Source organism: Phoca vitulina, unplaced genomic scaffold, assembly GCF_004348235.1.
Source record: "Phoca vitulina isolate PV1807 unplaced genomic scaffold, GSC_HSeal_1.0 scaffold81, whole genome shotgun sequence".
NCBI lineage: Eukaryota > Metazoa > Chordata > Mammalia > Carnivora > Phocidae > Phoca > Phoca vitulina.
In genome coordinates this window covers 5246324-5263418 of record NW_022589784.1, presented here as the reverse complement: position 1 = coordinate 5263418, position 17095 = coordinate 5246324, and the positions used below count along the sequence as shown (strand labels likewise).

Below are 17095 nucleotides of genomic sequence, written 5' to 3'. Positions count from 1 at the left end.
GGAGCTAGAGCCAGTCTTCTTTCTGCCCTTGGAGCTGTGACCACTGGAGGTCTCATCCCTATTCTTGCTTTGTCTGTGGACCCCGAGGGTGGAGGGCATGGACCCTGGCCACTTCAGGAGAACTCTTTATGGAAACTGAGTCCTGAGTGGACTTGAATTTTCCAGTGCTGGTGACAAAGCACTTGGATATTAGCGGTCCCGAGAGCCGTTCTCTCTTCCTCCTGTGCCGTTGCTCTTCGGGGCACAGACATTGTGTCAGGCTCATTTCCAGTTTGGCTTTTGTCATAGTCCACTTTGGCTGCTATAACAAAAGTACCATAAGCTGGGCAGCTTATAAACAACAGACATGTATTTCTCACGGTTCTGGAGGCTGGGACATCCAAGATCAAAACACTGGCTGATTCCATGTCTGGTGAGGGAACCTGATCTTGGTTTATAGATGGTACTTCCTAGCTGTGATCTCACATGGTGGGAGTGGCAGGGGAACTTTCTTGGGCCTCTTTTATAAAGGCAGTAATCACCCCCCAGACAGCATCACACTGGGCGTTAGGCTTTCAACATAGGAATTGTGGTGTGTGCTTGTGGGGGGTGGGGGGCATATATACTTTCAGTCCATAGCAGCTTTTCTTTGCTACAGTAACAGACTGAGGAGGGTGCGAGTTTCTGAGCATATTTAGTCCTCTAGCGGTTTAGGCTGAACGTGATACCTGGGCTCTGTCGGAACTGGGTCACCCCTCCCTTTTCTCCCCCAAGATGTGATCTCATTCATACGTAGGTCCGCTTGGGCTACACAGCTATTTGCAGCTTGTGCGGAGCTGCCGCCACTGCTTGTCATGTTTGGTTGTGGGGTCCTAGCCTTGCCACCTTCTCCCTGCCACACTTTCCTCCTCCTGGTGTTTCTCCCTGAGGGGGAGACCGTGGAGGGATGGGGTCGACCTCGCAGACCCCCAAGTGTTTGATCATGACTCCACTGTGTGCCAATCAGGAGGGAAAGAAAAGACAAGAAGCAGGAATCACTTTCAGTAGGAGCTTTATGTGGTTCATGTATGTAGGCAGGCATGAGCCTGGGTGGTTCTGTGACTGCCAATCTGGGATCCAAGACTCCTGGGTTAGTGGGTGGCTGGGCTGGCCGGTTGTCCTGGGTACCCACACCTGTGGGCCTTACCGTTCCCGGGGGGATGGTCGGCTCTCCAGAGGGTCTGCCGAGGAAGGGTGATTTGCAGTGACTCCTCTCCCCGTAAACGGATAATGAGCAGCCCTCAGGGAAACGGGGTGAGGGGTTTACCTCCTTCCAGCCTACCTCTGGTCCCTTCCAGCCTACCCAGAGCATCTACATACCCCAGAAGCCAACATCGTCATACACCTCCGTTTCCCTGGCAGAGAGCACAGTTGGGTCAGTAAGAGTCACCTTGGCCCACTGACCACCCCGCCCTCCCCATCACCCCCAGTCAGGGCCAGCACTCACAGGGGCAGTAGAGCTGTTCTGGGCACGTAGCCATCTGCAAAGAAAGTGGGATAGGTAAGCTCCCAGCCTTGGTGGTAGCCTGTTTCCCTAGGACTTTCTGGTCTGTCTGACTTACATTTGCCCTTGGTGTCCCGGCACAGCATCTCATCCTTGTTGGTGAACTCGATCACCTCCAGGATCTCCCCACGCCGGATCCCCAGGTGCTTGCCACCCCCACGACGTGTCTTGGCGTTGGGATCGATCATCATCCTTGTCTGAATCACTATCTCCCCCTCAAACTGGGGAGGGATATGTTAGAGCTTTTGTTTTGTGCTTTCACCCCAGGAACCCCATCTTTCTGAGGATGGAATATGTGGGGCCTTGGTCAATTGGGGCTGTGCCCAAAACTCCAGGGCTCTTGTTTCGAGGATTCTGGTGTTCACACCTTGAACTTTTTCCGGAACTCCCTCTCGGCCTTCTCTGCCTTCCGGATCTGCTTCAGGGTCTTTGGGTCTGCGGGTGGCAACTGCTGTGGCTGGGGGGCCTTCTCCTTCCTGAGGAATTGGATGCTCCTGAGGAAGATGTGCTCCTCAGGGGCCCCCTCCGTGTCCTTCCAGAGCTCAGCCCCTCCGTGTTACATGCCCTTTGCCCTGTGGTACCTGAGTTCTGGATCTTGTGGTGGCCTGGGGGGTTGCTGGGTAGGTGGCACGTCATCTGGGAGCAGTCAGAACGCTGAGTTAGGGCAGGGACCGTTGGCTCAGCCTCCCTCTCGACACTGGTGGCTTGATCTTGAATGAGCTTTCCCTGGGTCAGTTCTCAGGACATCCACCCCCTCCCAAACCCCACCCTGCCCACCTGCCCATCTTCTCCCTAGGCCTTTCTCCTGGGTTGTGAGTTCTAGTGGATTGGCTCTTGTTTTCGTAACTCCTACTGCATGGCAGGCATGGCAGAAACTGTTTACTAGAGTAACTCATTTCAGCCCTCACAGCAACCTTATTACTTAGAGTAGTAGGCAATACTGTCATTCCCAGCTCATTGATGAGGGAAATAAAGGCTCTTGAGTGGTAAAGCAATTCTGCCCCAAGGTCATCTGGCTGGAAATGATACAGGCAGGATTTATTTGCAGGCTTTTGAGGCCATTTCATGTCTGTCTCCTAGAGTAGGTTGGCTTCTGGGAATTGTCATGGGATCTGGGTCAAAAATAAGGCAAAAGCATTTCTTAGAGCAGATGAAATGGGCGTCTGAGAAGGGGCTGGTGGGGCGGGGTTCCTGGACTGGCCTGGCTGGTGCTGAGACCAAATTGTGAGGGGTCTGCCTGGTGAGGGCTGACTTCCTGGCAAACTGCCAGCGTTCCAGGGAGGATTCTGCTGGCCAGGGTTTGGCTTATGGAGAGAGCCTCGTGAATACCAGTTGAGTGAAGGACCCAGAACCTGAAGCCCTCAGCTTTTTGCGCCAGACTCCAGCCTCGGCCTGGTGCTCAGATGTGACGATGCCATCTACAGTCTCACCCAGGACATTCCCTCCGGCTGCTTCCCCTTCTCCCAGAGGCACCCTAGGGCCCCTGGAAACCCAGCACAGTGTAGAGCACGCCCCCGGGCGCCGTGGTGCAGGGCAGACTTGGCATACCTGCGGCCCAGACTTCTGGCAGTGTGACCCTAATCAGGCCACGCAGGTAAGGCAGGCTCTGAGGGGGACCTGTTGAAATCCTGGGTAAGAGCTAGGTCTGGTGGCCTTAGCCCTTTCCAGGGGAGCCCCCAGCAGTGCAAAGAACCTCTGGAGTGGGGCTGAGTGGGCGTTTAGACTTGAAAAGGGCAAACTTTGGGACAATCCGTACTACCAGTGAGGGCCCACATAGTGTTTCAAGAAGGGAGAGATTTGAGAAGTGTATTTGATTGGAGTCTTGCAGAATGACTGGCATGGAATGGGGAGACGACTGTCCATGGGCAGGGACAGTGAGCAGAGGTGGGGATGTTCCTGGTCTGTTTGGGATTGGGGAAGGGGTGGGCCAGTTACTGCCTTTCTCCATGTCTGTGGCCCCAAGAGTGGCCCCCAGACCCCAGCCACAAGAGCCTCACCAGAGCGGAAGCAGGAGGAGCCCTGTCAGGAAGCTCTGCTAACAGAGGGTGTTGCAAGCAGCCCCTGAGGAAAGCCCAGGAGAAGCAGAAGGGGTTCAGGAAGGAGTAGTAGAGGCAGCAGATCTGGTGCAGGGGTGGGGGGTGGGTGGTTGGGGGGGAAGCGGGAGCATCCCAAAGGCACCCTTAATAAAAGGTTACCCTGTAGGAAGCCCTTCCAGAGATGGGGCCAGGAAACAGTCTGGGAGCACAGGGCTTGGGCAAGTTGCTTCTTGGGTCCTCAGGCTTCCACCGGAAGCCTGTCGGGGACAAGGGGTCAGCTGTTGTCGTGGGGGCGGGGGCAGTTGTACATGTTCAGTGATGGTCACGTACAGGGCTTGCGTAAAAGTCACTTTTTTTTTTTCCCACTCAAAATTGGTAAAGGCATTAACCCTGCAGCTGGGCTGGAGACATGTCTGCTTTGCCACTGCCCTGCTCTCCAGGAGCAGATGCTTGGAAGAAGAGAGGGAAAAAAAGGGTCCTTAGGAACCCCAGAGCACAGAGTGTCTAGGACTACAGGCTCAGGGGTCTTTGTCTCCACCCCATGCCTGAGTTCAGGCCCCAGTCCGACCTGGACATCCAGCAAGCACCTCCAACACAACAGGTCTGCTATGGAAGCTGAAACCTTGTCCCCGACTCAGGGATACGCCCAGTCTGCGCCCAGGGGTTAGGCTTGAAACTTGGGCCTCATCCATGTCATGAGCTGGCTTGCTCCCACTCACCCCTGCATCACATGCCACCAAGTCCACTTCCTGATTCTTCCACTGCTCTTTCACACATTCTCCCACCACCCTGCCCCCTCCCCCCCGCCCAGGCCATACCATGCTCACTGGCTGTTGGCCTTTAGGGTGCCCTACCTCCTCCTGTTCTGCCCATCAGGAGCTGGTAGGACTTTTCTGAAAGGCCCTTCCTGCCCTCTACTTTCTCCTCTGGCACTGCCAGGGACATGGATTGTCCCTTGGCTTCACACCAGCAGCATGGCAGAATATGCCCTTGCAATGAATTGTCCCGAGGGGCCTGGGCAGGATGGTCTGACTGAGAGCTCAGCCCCACCACCAACAAACCTCTGCCCTTGGGGCTGGGGCTGTCCGTGGGCTCCACGTCGTCATACAGCTCGTAGGCCTCGTCCTGGTCCCTGCGGGAATACCCGAGATAGGGGCCTCTTCCAAGCCTTCAACCTGTGCCAGGGCCCGCTTACTCCCCACACTCACTGCGGGATGTCTTCAGTCTGTCGGGCCTGGGAGTGGATCCCAGCAGAAGAACGGGTCCTCCTCAGAGCTGTAGAGGGATGAGAGCAGGAGGGAGGCAGGCCCTGCCAGGGAGCCTCTTACCCAGCTTTCTGCCTGGGTTGCCCTGACCCACCTGTGGCTGCGGCTGTGGCTCTCCAGAAGTTCTGGACATCCCTGGGGCCAGGAGGCAGCGGCGGCTTGGCTGGAGGGGGTCCCAGGCTGCTGACTGGGGGCAGAGGCCTCCGCCGGGGTGGGTAGCTGGGTTTGAGGCCCAGCCTCGACCCTCCACTGTGAGTGGGAGCTCCTGACCTCTGCTGCCTGGCTCCAAAGCCAGGGCTGAGTGGGAGCCTGGGGCGGGAGGCTGTGACAGCAGTGGGGAGTGAGCTCTCTGAAACAGAGCCAGGAAGGGGGGGCTTTTTAGGGAGATCACCAAAGAACTCAGCGTGCAGGTGCTTCTTGGGCAGAGCACTGGACTCGGGCTGCAGAAACTTCTTGGGGAGCAGGCCAAACTCGGGCTCCGAGGACACTCTGGGGAGGCTCCCCAGCTCAGGCTGCAGGGGCTTCTTGGAGGGTGCTTTGAATTCAGACTGCCGTGGCCGCTTGGGAAACACACTGACTTCAGGCTCTGAGGACCTCCTGGTGAGGTCACCAAAATCAGGGTGCAGGAGCTTCTTGGGGAGGTCATTCAGCTGAGGGGCTGGGATCTTTTTGGGAAATGCATTGAAATTGGGCTGTGAGGAGTGGGGGTGGGGCTCACTGGACTCAGGCTTCCAGGGGGGTGTCTGAGGGACCTCACTAAACTCAGGCTGTGGCAGAGATTTCTTAGGGAGGCCACCAACCTGAGGCTGCGGGGGTTTTCTGGGGTGCACAGTGAACTCGGGCTGTGGGGGCTTCTTGGGGAGTGTACTGAAGTCGGGCTGGGAGGAGTGGGGGTGGGGCTCACTGGACTCAGGCTTCCAGGGGGGTGTCTGAGGGACCTCACTAAACTCAGGCTGTGGCAGAGATTTCTTAGGGAGGCCACCAACCTGAGGCTGTGGGGGCTTTCTGGGGTGCACAGTGAACTCGGGCTGCGGGGGCTTCTTGGGAAAGATACCGAAGTCAGGCTGGGAGGGGTTTGGGGTAGCCTCATTGGGCTCAGGCTGCTGGGGCTTCTTGGGGAAGGCGCTGGATTGGGGCTCTGGCGGGGGCTTGGCAGGGTGGCCAGGCTCAGGCTGCAAAGCTTTCTGAGGGGCCTCGAGCTGTGGGAACTTCTTGGAGGGTTCACTTGGCACAGGTTTGGGGGGCTTCCTGGGCAGATCAGTGCAGCTGGGCTGCAGGGGCTTCCTGGGGTGCTCGCTTAGCTCAGGTGGTGGAAACTTCTTTAGAAGTTTGTTGAACTCAGGCTTCGGGGGTTTTTTGGGGTGTTCGCTGGTCTCAAGCTGAGAGGCCTGGAACTTTGCTTGAAGGCTCCGGAAGTCCTGATGGCTCCCCTAAGGGACATGGAGCCAGTCAGGCAGAGACTCACACAAGGGTTCTCCTAGCTCCTCTTTGCCACCCTTTGTCATTGGCTCCCTCTCCTGTTGGCTGGGGCCTTCCACATTTGTCTCCAGGCTCCCTGGAGTCCTGACCTCTCCACTTAGGCACTGCATATGCCCCCAACCTCACCCCCATCAGGACCCAGGCTCCCAATGCTCCCCCATAGCCTCTGCTCCCACAGTTCGTGGTGCCTTCTAAGTGTCCTTGAGATACCTATTTGTGCTTTCATGCTCCACATCCCTAGTGCCTTCTGTTCTGATTTAAAAATACATCCAGGGGGCGCCTGGGTGGCTCAGTCGTTAAGCGTCTGCCTTCAGCTCAGGTCATGATCCCAGCGTCCTGGGATCGAGCCCCGCGTCGGGCTCCCTGCTCCGCGGGAAGCCTGCTTCTCCCTCTCCCACTCCCCCTGCTTGTGTTTCCTCTCTCACTGTGTCTCTCTCTGTCAAATAAATAAATAAAATCTTTAAAAAAAAAAAATAAATAAAAAAAATAAAAATAAAAATAAAAATACATCCAGAATCCAGCCACTTCTCACTGCCTGTACCACTGTCATGCTGGCTGGAGGAACCCAGGCTCCTCCCCGGTCTCCTGCCTCCCCCGTCTTCTGCCTCCCCCTCTGCCCCCTGCACCCCCATCTCTGGCCAGGACCCTCCCCCACAGCAGCTGGAGGAAGCCCCTCTGCTCAAAATGTGGCAATGCTTCATTTCCCCATGGTAAAAGCTAAAGATCTCATGAAGGCCTGAAACCATCAATCTGCCTCCCTTACCCAGTTACCTGGGCCTGGCCTCCGCCTCTCCCCTGCTCTCCCCCCGCCCCCAACCCCTCTTTCTTGGGCCTTTGTCCGGCCCTTGCCTCTTCCACCTCCAGGTCTCTGCTGATATTTTCTTATTAGAGAGGCCTTCCTCCCAGACCACCCTCATTTAGAAAAATTGATTTCCGCTTCGCAGAACTCCATTCTCCCCAACCTACTTTTTTTCTCTCAGTACCTGCCACTATGTATCATACAGTTTATTTTATATTGTTTCACAAATGTGCCTTGGCTTGTTTGTTCTCTCTGCCCCCCTCGCCCCTGTGGAAGGTCAGCGACTTGGCTCACTCATTGCTGTCCTCCCAGTGCATGGCACACTGTTGGTGCTCAGTAGATACTTGCTGAAATATACAGGATACAAAGGCGTATACTCAGCCACGTCCAGTCTGATTGTCACAGACTCATGTAGAAAGACGTGGAGAGACACAGACCTGGAGGCAGATGTGGGCTCAGAGTCTCATGGTTCCAGACACCCTTGTTGACGGTCAGGGCACTCACAGTCGACAACACCCAGGAGAAGAGGCAGCAAGCCGGCCCAAGCAGCGGCCCGGTCAGGCCCGTGCACCGTCTGTGGCGCACCTAGTCCGTCCCAGGTACCGTCTCGACCGGCCCCATGCTCTCCGTAACAGACACGGGCGGGTGCACAAGTAGGCCAGGCCTGCTCTGATCAGGGGGCCCCACTGCAGGCCCCCAAGCCTTGCTTCACCTGGACCCTAGGAGACTGGGGAGGGGGAAAGGGCAGAACCGTGGAGACTGTGCTCCTGTCTGTGCCCCACCCAGAGAACGAGGAAAGGTAGTGATCCCCGCCTGGGGCCTGAAATGCCTCTATTAAAGCCCCGCTCCAGGTGGGTTGGGGGAAGGATTCCCGGGTCACCCACAGGACCAGAGAAATCAGGGTCAGCAGGTCATGTCGTGGGTGACTACTGGGGTGGGGGGTGGGTGGCGGGTACATGACCCACTTTGTCACCGCAGGAAGCCCCTCTGTTCACCCTGGCCTCCTGTCCCCAGGTTGCTGTTCATGCTGACCTGGGAGGAGAGTAGTCTGGGCCATCTGCCTGTTCCCCCTATTAAAGTCCCAGCCCCAGCCTGGGCCACAGGCCCTTTGGGGCCCCAGCTGTCCCAGTGATGCATCCTGGCTGCTTCCCACCTCTGGGCCTTTGTGATGGTCCTTGCCATTTCCCGGGGGATGAGGGGGCTCTCCTAGGGTTGGGGGTTCACTCACCATGCCTGCAGGCGGGTGATGGGCCACAGGGCAAGTGGGACCTGAGCTGGGCCGGTGCCTTCAGGAAGTGACTGTGGCTTCTGCTCCCCGGGCCCCACGGGGGTGGGGGATGCTGGCGGGGTGGGGAGGACACAGGAGGAAGAAAAGGAGGCGGAGACAGCCCTTGCCTGTCCCCAGATCCTGCCTGGCACTTGAGTTCCTGTCCTGCCTGCTACTGTCTCCATGGTCTCCATGCTTCGTGCATCGGCTGTCAGCATATGCCCAATGTGGCCACCAGTTGTTTGACTCTGTTTCTGGGGGCTGGCTGACTTCTGGTCTCCAGGGAGGACTCCGTGCCAGGCCCTGAGGGCCTCCTTGGGAGGGGGAGTTCTCGGGGGGTAAGGGGCATGGTCAGCTCTGGGCCAGGAGACTAAGGAGTTCGGAGAGCGTGATGGGTGAGGCCCTTCTGCCGGCTCGTTGCCTCATCCGCCTCCCTCATTTCCACACTTCCCCACTGTCAGATTCTCAGCTCTGAGCAGGACTTCCCTATTATAGGGGCAGATGTCACATGGGTCGTGGACAGCTGTGGGGGACAGAGGGCCCAGCTGGGATGGCAGATTTGGGGGTGGGTGGGTAGTAGCTAAGGCCTTGCCCTCCCCCACCCTGGGGAGGGAGGGAGTCTGAGGGCCAGGGGAGAAAATGGAGACAGCAGGGAGAGCAGTGAAGAGGGGGTGAAGGGGGTGGGCCGAACTAGCGTTGTGGGGGTGTGAGGCCCAGCCAGATAGAGGCGAGCCCTAACCACAGGGCTTGGTCTGCAGGAGGTCAGTGACTTTGGACACACAGACAAAGGGAGAGTGCAGAGCCCTGATGCTCAAGTTTTAGCTATATGTGGAAATAGCTTTAGGAGTTTACGAAAAGATGGAAGGAAGCTCCTGGAGATTCTGACTTAATTGGCCCGAGCCTGGGGATTTCTTTTTTTTTTTTTTTTTAAGTGACCTCTACACCCAACTCGGGGCTTGAACTCATAACCCTGAGATCAAGACTCCTACTCCTCTGAGCCAGCCAGGTGCCCTGAGCCTGGGGATTTCTTAAACACTCAGGGTGATACTCGTGCCCACGAGTCACCCTGAGACCCCGTTAAAGTGCAGGTTCTGCCTCAGGTCTGTGGTGGAGCCTCAGATTTCTAAAGATCCCAGGTGATGCCCTGGAGTAGCGAGGGTGTAGAAGGATCCAGTCTGTCTTGAGGACACTGCATTCCCAGCTGGAGCCGTTCATTACCACCCTGCCATGGAGGCCACAGACCGCACAGTCGGAAAGGACTCCGCCTGTTTGCGTCCACTTTTAAGAGGCACAGGTTGAGGATTCTGGAGCCTCTGTGCCTGCCCATCCCCATCCCTGTACTAGCAGGCATGCACCCTGGGTCACATTCGCAGATGTGGGTTCCCCTTGGAACAGGAGTCCTGGGAGACCAGGGATGATGAGAGTGGGTCCTCCCTGAGTCTTTGGGACCAGCCAGCATAGGCTGGTCACAGGCTGACTGACCCAGTGTTTGGTGAATGAGGGAAATGAATGAATGAAGTGATTATTGGCCAAGAGCATACAGTAGGTGCCCAATCAAGGTAAGCTAAAGGACTGAACGCTGGTGACAAGCTGGTGACTTCCCAGGCTCCAAGGCCAGCCACCCCGTGTGAACCACCCCCCCATGGCCTGGAACTCGCAGTTTGGAGGGTCCCACCTTGGCAAGCCCTATTCCCCCACAGTCCCCAGGAGGCATTCCCTCCCCCCCCCCCCCCCCCCCCCCCCCCCGGGGGGGCTCCCCCCCCCCCCCCCCCCCCCAACTCCCCTTTGTGTTTGGAGCCTTCCAGGTGGCTCTGGGCTGGACTGCAAAGCGCGGCCATGAACTTGGGCAGGAGGTTCCACAGATGGAGTTGAGGAACCTGAAGCCCAAAGTGAGCCCGGGCCAGGGTCTGCCTTGGGGTTTCAGTGGTGGTGGTGGTGGGGAGTGTGGAGAGGTGTTCGCTTCGGGAGCCTGTGGAACAATGGGCTAAGGAGGGGTCCCGGGGTTCTGAGCACATGGGGGGCTGGTGAGCCAGAGCAGGCGCAAGAGCAGGGGCATGGACCTGGTTGCCCTGGTCATGGTTGGGGGACAGACACGGTGGTGGTCTCCACGCTCAGCCACATGTGGTCCAAGTGCACGCAGTCGAGGACTGAGCACGTGGGTGGCCAATCCTGGGGGTCAAGGGGCGCACAGAGGAGCTGGGGGCCTGGGATGGGGGTGCTCGCGTCCAGGTCAAAGACAGGGCTCTGGGACGTGCATCCAGGAGCCTTATTTCCCCTCTCCCGGTCTGGTGGTGATGGGGCTGGTGCTGGACAACTGCCGGACGGGTACATGGCTGGACTCAGCTGATGTAAGCTGCCTGGAGAGGCTCGGCCTCTTCAGCGCAAACCTGCAGTTTCTTATCAACCAGCCCCCCATTGGGCCAGCTGGGCAAAGTAGATGACTGCCCTGATCCGCTGGCCAGTCCTTCCATCTCCCTTCAAGACTGACACTCCTGGGCGCCCTCTGCTGGGCGGAGCTGGGGCCGAAAGAAGACTTGGCGGTCAGGCTTTTTGCAGTCAGGGGAAGGGGGGCCCTCTGAGGGATCACTTTGGCCAGAGGGAGGGCAGGGGCTGCAGAAGCCCGGGAGAGACACTGGGAGCAGATTTCCCAGTTAAGCTGAAAAAGTTGGACATGAGTTGGGAGGGGGCAAGGGTAGGAAGTTGCTTTTGTAGTGAGCAGGGTGCCTAGGCCAGGTCATGATCCAGCTCCTTAGGCCTCTGGGCAGTTTCAGGTTGCTGGGCCGGGGGAGGGCAGGGGACACTGTCCCCTTGGTAGAAGCTGTTGCATGGGTGATGGGGTGGGGTGGGGTACCTGGGCCAAGATACTGGCTCTGGGACTCTCTGGAAAGGTCCCGAGAGACTGGGAAGTGGCATTGCCTGGATTTGGGGGTGGCTGAATGAGGGGGCCTGATGGGGGAAGGGCCTCTGACACCTTGGAGACAGGTTGGGGTCCTGGGGGAGAGGGAACCCTGAACCCTGTCCCTGGAGATGTGGGAAAAGGGGAGGTGCCGTTTGGGCCTCACTGCCTGGGTTTTCTTATAGATGGGAACCTTTCCCAGCTTCTAGGGTGGTACAGAATCAGTGAGGGAACTGGAGCTGGGCTTGGCTCAGTCATCCTACCCTCCTAGCCTCACCTTCTCTAGCTGTAAAATGGGCCCCTTGATCCCACCCCACTTCCTTCCTGGGTTCTTTGTTGGGGGGTGTTCCAGGCAGCCATGGGCTTGGTAGCCAGAGGGATGTGAATCACTCACAAACATTTCTCAAGCCCCCACCCTCTCTCCCCAGTCCCTGTTTGAATCTTCACAAGGACTCCAGAGGGTAAGCATCCTGACACCCATCTTAAGGACTAGCAAAGTGAGATGTAGGGAGGTTGAGTCTTCTCCAGAGTTACAAAGTCCTAGCTCCAAGGCTCCTGGCTGGGAAGAGAAAAGCTCAGGGGGCCTGAAGCCCCAAGGTCCCCTGATGGCCCCGTTGGCCCGATAGCAGGTGCTGAGCAATACCTGCCTCAGCACGGGCCCGGAGGTGCTGGCAGAACAGACACCTGGCCTGAGCCAGCTGAGTCTCAGCTACGACTCGGCAATGACACTGCAGTCCTGAAGCCCCGCGGGTGGGCCCCTGGGTGCAGGTGGGCCGGTCCTAAGGGCACTCAGATCAGCGCCCCCCTTTCAGGAAAAGCAGAAGGGCCTCTGGAGCTTGGAGCTGTTCAACTGCAAGGAGGCTGGGGAGTTCTTGCTCCTAGACGGTCTGTGTTCCCCAGGAAGAGGATGATGAGGAGAGGGATGAGGGAGAGGGGGTGGGGATGTTCAAGATGGAGCCTTGTAGGTTATTAGAACAAGGTCTCCACTACCAGGCAGTAATGAGAACAGACCCATTTTCTGTGGTGGTCAAATTGGGGGGAAGGGCAGGAAGGGTTGCTTCAGGTACCTGAGGAGGGGGAAGAGGGTCCGGGGCCTAGGCTAGGGGACCCTGGGGCTGGAAGGGAGCAAGATGCAGGAGGTAAAACTAGCTTCCAAGGGCTGGCTGCCAACAGCACGCGTAGACTTCCATGTTCAGGAGGCTTGGCCCACTGGGTTTGGTGACAACAGGGCTGAGACAGCAGTGTGGCCCCAAATTTTGAACCCTGACCCAGGACCGATTTCCCATGACAGAAGGGAAAAGGAGATCCTCATGGCTGGAAGACAGAGAGGGGAGGAGTGAGGAGGGAGGGAGCCCAGGCTCCCTAGGGCTGGCTTTGACCCACCCTCCTCCTCAGAGCCAACATAGCGACAGAAGTGAAAGGAGGCAGCCAAAGATGAAGGTCTGGAAGACAGTGACGAAGACAAAACCAGAGCCCCTGGGGGCCCTGGCACCAGCACCTCAACCCTGTCACCTGCGAGTCTGCACTGGCTTCAGGATTACGGGGGGGGGGGGGCTCCAGCAGGGTCAGCCCCAGCACTTTCTCAGGACCCCCTGTCTTACTGACTCCTGGGACTCCTTAAAAGCGATGTTTCCATCCCATCTGGTCTCTGGAAATGGGCCAAGAGGCACTGGCAGCCCCAGCTACAGCTGGATAGGGTAGCACTGGGCTGGACACCTGGGTCCCAGTTAAAGTGACAGGGGAGTAGTGAGGTTGAGGGGAGGCTTGTCCCCTCTCAGGGTGCGAGCACCCCAGGACTGCTAGACCGGCCGGCTGTGCATCGGAGGGGCAAGGGACCCAGACACAGCACGGGCTGGCTCATCGCGCCTCCTTTATTGCCTCCCCACCCCCTCCATCTTAAGCCCCATTAAAATTACAAAACTACCCGCATCCTACAGTCCAGTCCCCCCCCTCCTCCCCCCACCCCCCGCGGCGGGATTCAGAACGGCGAGAAAACCGGACACTCCCCCTCTGACAGCAGCGGAGACACCTTGGGTGCAAGCGGGACCGGGTCTGGGTGGGGCAGAGGAGGGGGCGCCTGAGCCTCGGCCCCGCCCCTCGCCTCGGGGCCCCCGCCCTCCCCACCGGAGCGCTCCTCCGCCTTACCCGCCGGCGCGTCGGGGCGCGGCTGCCCGGGCCCCGGGGCCGCGGGGGCGATGGGCCGGTGGTCCTCCAGATGCAGTGTCATGGCGGGCCGCGAGGCCGTGGAGAAGGCGCACTGCATGCACGAGTAGCGGCCGCGCGTGTGCTCCCACACGATGCGGCTCGGGGCCGCGTGCCCTGCGGGCAGGCGGGACCCCGTCAGTCCCGGCCACTCCCAGGGACGGTGGACGTGGACGAGTGCGGGTCAGACCTTTCCCCGCCTCCCCATCAGCTCCCGAGCACCTGGCTGGTCTGGCCTGGCTGATCCATTGCTCCCGAGCGTGTTCCCTCCTGTAATTGGGGGGGCACTAAACTTGACTTATCCGAATCCCCCACTCCTATCCCTGGAACCACCGCAGGGGGAAAGGACTTGTGAAGCGGGCGCGGGTTTTACACGGAAACGCCGGCGCAGATGAAGGCTCAGGGGCCAACAATTTTTAAGGCAAAAATCGTGTATTTCGGGGGTGGCAGCTCTGGCCACCTGGGAAGGGGCGGGCAACGCTGCCTCCCAGCATCCCCTGGGCCCAGCAGGGCGCAGGACAGAAAAATCCCCTCCACCCCTCCCTGGTGGTCACCTGCACGCACCTGAGGGCGCGTCGGAGCCGCCCTGGGGTCTTCGCGGGCTGCCGCCGGCACCTGAGATAAACGGGCGGGTGAAGGTCAGAAGTCTGGGTGAGCCCAGCTCACCCTTCGGGCGGCCCTGCTCCCACACTCACCTTGGCTCTTTTTCCAGATTGCGGCGCTGGAGGCGGGCGGCCCGGGCGCCGCGGCCAGGAAGGGGCGCAGGCGTGGGGGACTTAGGCCAAAGGGCGCGGGGTTCAAGTAGGGCAGAAAGGGCCCGGTGGGGGCAGGGGCGGGGGTCGTGAAGGGCTCGAGCAGCGGGAACGGCAGGCCCGGCGCCGACACAGTGTCGGACTCCGGGGGACGCTCGGGCGCCGGTGGCTCCTTGTCTAGGGCTGGGGGTGGCGGCGCGGCTGGGCTCTGCGCATGCTCGGCGCAAACATGCAGATGCTTGAAGAGCGAGCGGTGCGTGCGGAAGCGCAGGAGGCAGTTCTCACACCTGGGGGCAGGCACAGGGCTGGGCTGGGTCTCTTGGGGGACGAGGGTAGGGCCTATCCGATGCTACCTGGGGAGGCGCGGCGCGAGGGTGGTAAGTAAGGGAGCCTAAGGCCCAAATCACAGATTCCCCACTTGCGGGGGGGGGGAGGCTTGCTCTAAGCGCCCCCAAATGTGGCAGCGACCCTTCCGGACCCCTCCGGGTCCTTGCCCTGGGAAAACGAGGAAGGAAGTCTCAATTTTGACTTAGACGGCCAGTTTTCTTCTAGGGAGGTCAGGAGGGACTGGGCGGAGACGCACCACGTGTGCCCCGCCCTTTCCGAGCTCCGCCCTCCGGGTCTCTGGGACTCGTTCCAGTAACCAATCTCTCTTTTTGGGCAGGTAAGGGCAAGGCTTGCCCGAGGCCACGCCCACTGCCAGACTCACCACCTCCCCCCCCCCCCCCCCCCCGGAAGGACCCCCCAGGTAGTGGCGATCAAATCAGGGGTGGGAGGAGCTGCCAGAGGCCTGATCACGGAGCACCAGTGGAAGTCGGGATGGTAAGGGTCTCACTTGAAGTAGCGGTTGGGTTTGTAGTGCAGCTTGCCATGTGCCACCAGTTCCTGCATGCTGGGGAAGGTCTCGGTGCAGCTTAGGGCGGAACAGCGGAAGAGCTTGCCTGGCAGGGCAGGGATGAAGCACAGAGTGGAGAGGGGTGGCCAAGGCCGGCCTGGAGGCTCTGCCTGCCTCCCACCCCAAACTGCCTCCGCACCACCTACTCTGGCCCTACCTTCCAGGGACTGTGTGGGTGGGCAGTGGGTACGCAGATGCTGTGCCAGATCACGAACACTGGGGAAACTGAGACAGCAGCCAGGGCTGGAGCAGGGTATCTGCTTCCCTGCAGGATGCACAGAAAGGGGGGTGTCACCCACTCTTCCCCCATCCACGCTGTCCAGAGTTCTGCCCCAGAGAGGCATATATGAGGCTGGAATTACTCTACTGGTTTCTTACCAGGGCCTTTACCATCTTCTTCCCCCACCAGACAGCGCTGCCAGAGGACAGGGGCTGGCTTGGCTGGCTCATCACTGTAGCCACAGCCTGGCATACACTTGGTGCTCAGTAAATGGTGATTCCCTCTTGATGGGGCCCAAGTTTGGAGATACTCTGTACTCCTCTCAATTGTTCCAAGGCCTGTGACCACCCCCAGAAGGCTCCATCACATATCACCTGGTTGTTGGCGTCGTCTGGGAGGCCTCAGGTCCTCGCTGGTCCCAGAGACTGTGCTGGTGGGGCCAAGGCTGGATCCGGGACCAGGCTGAACACTGTCTGGGGCAGAGGGGGCACCCTGCTGGGTCCCTCCAGGCCCTCCTCGGTCCCACGATGGGGGTGTGGCTGCCCGTTCAGGGCCTGGCTCCTCCCCCATGGAAGAGGAGGTGGCTGCTGCGGCCACAACTGGGGACAACACCTCCTTGTCAGTCTCACTGAAGCTGGGCTCTGCAGCGGCCGGCATGTCCGGGCTGGGCCCCGAGGGTTCCTCCTCCTAGTGGAAGGAAAAGGCAGGGAGAACCCCTCTGGGCCCAGGTCGGCCTGGGCCAGCCAGGGGAACCCCTCCCACCCCGCCAACACCTTTGGACATTCCTGAAGCAGCGAATGCCTTTGAGAAATCACCTGGTCAGCCCCCATCCTAAGGAGTCACCATCAGGGGAGGGCAGGGGATAAGGGTGGATTGAGCCTCCTGTGTTCCAATCTCTGGGAGGGAGCCGGGAAGTGTCCCAATTGCAGAAGGGGGTATCTGTCAGGAATTACTCCTACGAAAGTAGCAGTCCTTCGTCCCTAACTTGGGACAGTGGGACGCCCCTTACACGGCAGGGGCGTGGCCTATGGGGTGTGGGCGGGACGAAGGTTACAAAGACGGGGCTCCGAACAGGGCGCCGCTGGGAACATGCTGGAGGGGCCAGAGGGATCAAGTGGACTGTTTGCGGACGGAAATACATACACCGGCCCGGCTCGAGCTGTGAAAAGGCAGGGAGGGGCTAAGGGCCCCGATGTGTAAGGAACAGGGGCGGAGCCCGAGTCCTGTAGGCGTGGCCCAGTCGAAGCCGGGCCAGGAAGCCGGGGGTGGGGTGTTCCCCAAGTGACAGCCAGCGACGGGAGAGTGCCCGGATGTGGGGGCGGGGTCGGCCGGAGGGTGCGCGTGCGACAGGGCCGCGCCCCGCCAGTACCCGCTGGTTCGCCGCGCCCGCATCCCCGACGCCGCGCTCACCATCCTCGACCCGGCTCAGCCTCTTATTCCTGCGGCTCCGGCGGCTCCGGCTGAGACTGCGGCGACTCCCTGGGCGGCCGCGGGCTCGCGCTCACGTCGACGCCATTTTCCGCCTCCCAGATCTCGCGAGAGCGCGGGCAGGGCCTGCACACAGCGCCCCTCGAGGGGGCGGGGCCCGAGATCTGGGTCCTCCAGGAGGAGAGCTCTGTAGGCGGTGCTGCAGGTTTGCAAGCCCAGACCTATCAAAGAGTGCACCTTTAAAGACCCTGTGCTCAGAGATCCTGGCGAAAAGTCCTTCGGGGCCTCTGTTCTCGCCTGCTAAGTGGGTATCTTTATCCCCTCCCGTCCCATC

The 17095-nt window shown here is 59.6% G+C and overlaps 2 protein-coding genes across 3 annotated transcripts; both read right to left on the bottom strand.

Annotated features, from left to right (window-relative positions):
* Positions 1-43: 43 nt before the first annotated feature.
* On the bottom strand, positions 44-8917 carry PRAM1 (PML-RARA regulated adaptor molecule 1). Of its 2 annotated transcripts, none has more exons than XM_032394486.1 (10): positions 8330-8917; positions 4918-6253; positions 4767-4833; positions 4620-4690; positions 2104-2158; positions 1890-2016; positions 1581-1743; positions 1466-1499; positions 1301-1373; positions 44-1199 (listed from the first exon to the last, which is right to left on the bottom strand). In XM_032394486.1, the coding sequence occupies exons 1-9, from the start codon at positions 8330-8332 to the stop codon at positions 1331-1333; spliced, it is 1899 nt and encodes a 632-aa protein (XP_032250377.1). In that variant the 5' UTR covers positions 8333-8917; the 3' UTR covers positions 44-1199; positions 1301-1330. The 2 variants fall into 2 exon arrangements, with proteins under 2 accessions (XP_032250377.1, XP_032250376.1); XM_032394485.1 differs by having other exon boundaries at positions 1339-1373; positions 1890-1998.
* A 3922-nt stretch (positions 8918-12839) lies between these two features.
* On the bottom strand, positions 12840-16861 carry ZNF414 (zinc finger protein 414). The gene is made up of 8 exons (XM_032394487.1): positions 16744-16861; positions 15708-16020; positions 15271-15378; positions 15054-15159; positions 14162-14505; positions 14031-14081; positions 13410-13583; positions 12840-13316 (listed from the first exon to the last, which is right to left on the bottom strand). Exons 1-8 carry the CDS (start codon positions 16744-16746, stop codon positions 13243-13245), a joined length of 1173 nt encoding a protein of 390 aa, XP_032250378.1. The 5' UTR covers positions 16747-16861; the 3' UTR covers positions 12840-13242.
* Positions 16862-17095: the final 234 nt, after the last annotated feature.

Coding starts and splice junctions, on each gene's coding strand:
- PRAM1 (XM_032394485.1), bottom strand. Junction 2,159..4,619: donor CCCCAGCCCCAAGGGCAGAG/GTTTGTTGGTGG, acceptor GACTGCTCCCAG/ATGACGTGCCACCTACCCAG. Junction 1,374..1,465: donor AGAACAGCTCTACTGCCCCT/GTGAGTGCTGGC, acceptor GCTCTCTGCCAG/GGAAACGGAGGTGTATGACG.
- ZNF414 (XM_032394487.1), bottom strand. Junction 14,506..15,053: donor AAACCCAACCGCTACTTCAA/GTGAGACCCTTA, acceptor GCCTGCCCCCAG/GTGTGAGAACTGCCTCCTGC. Junction 13,584..14,030: donor CGGCTCCGACGCGCCCTCAG/GTGCGTGCAGGT, acceptor GCCTGCCCGCAG/GGCACGCGGCCCCGAGCCGC.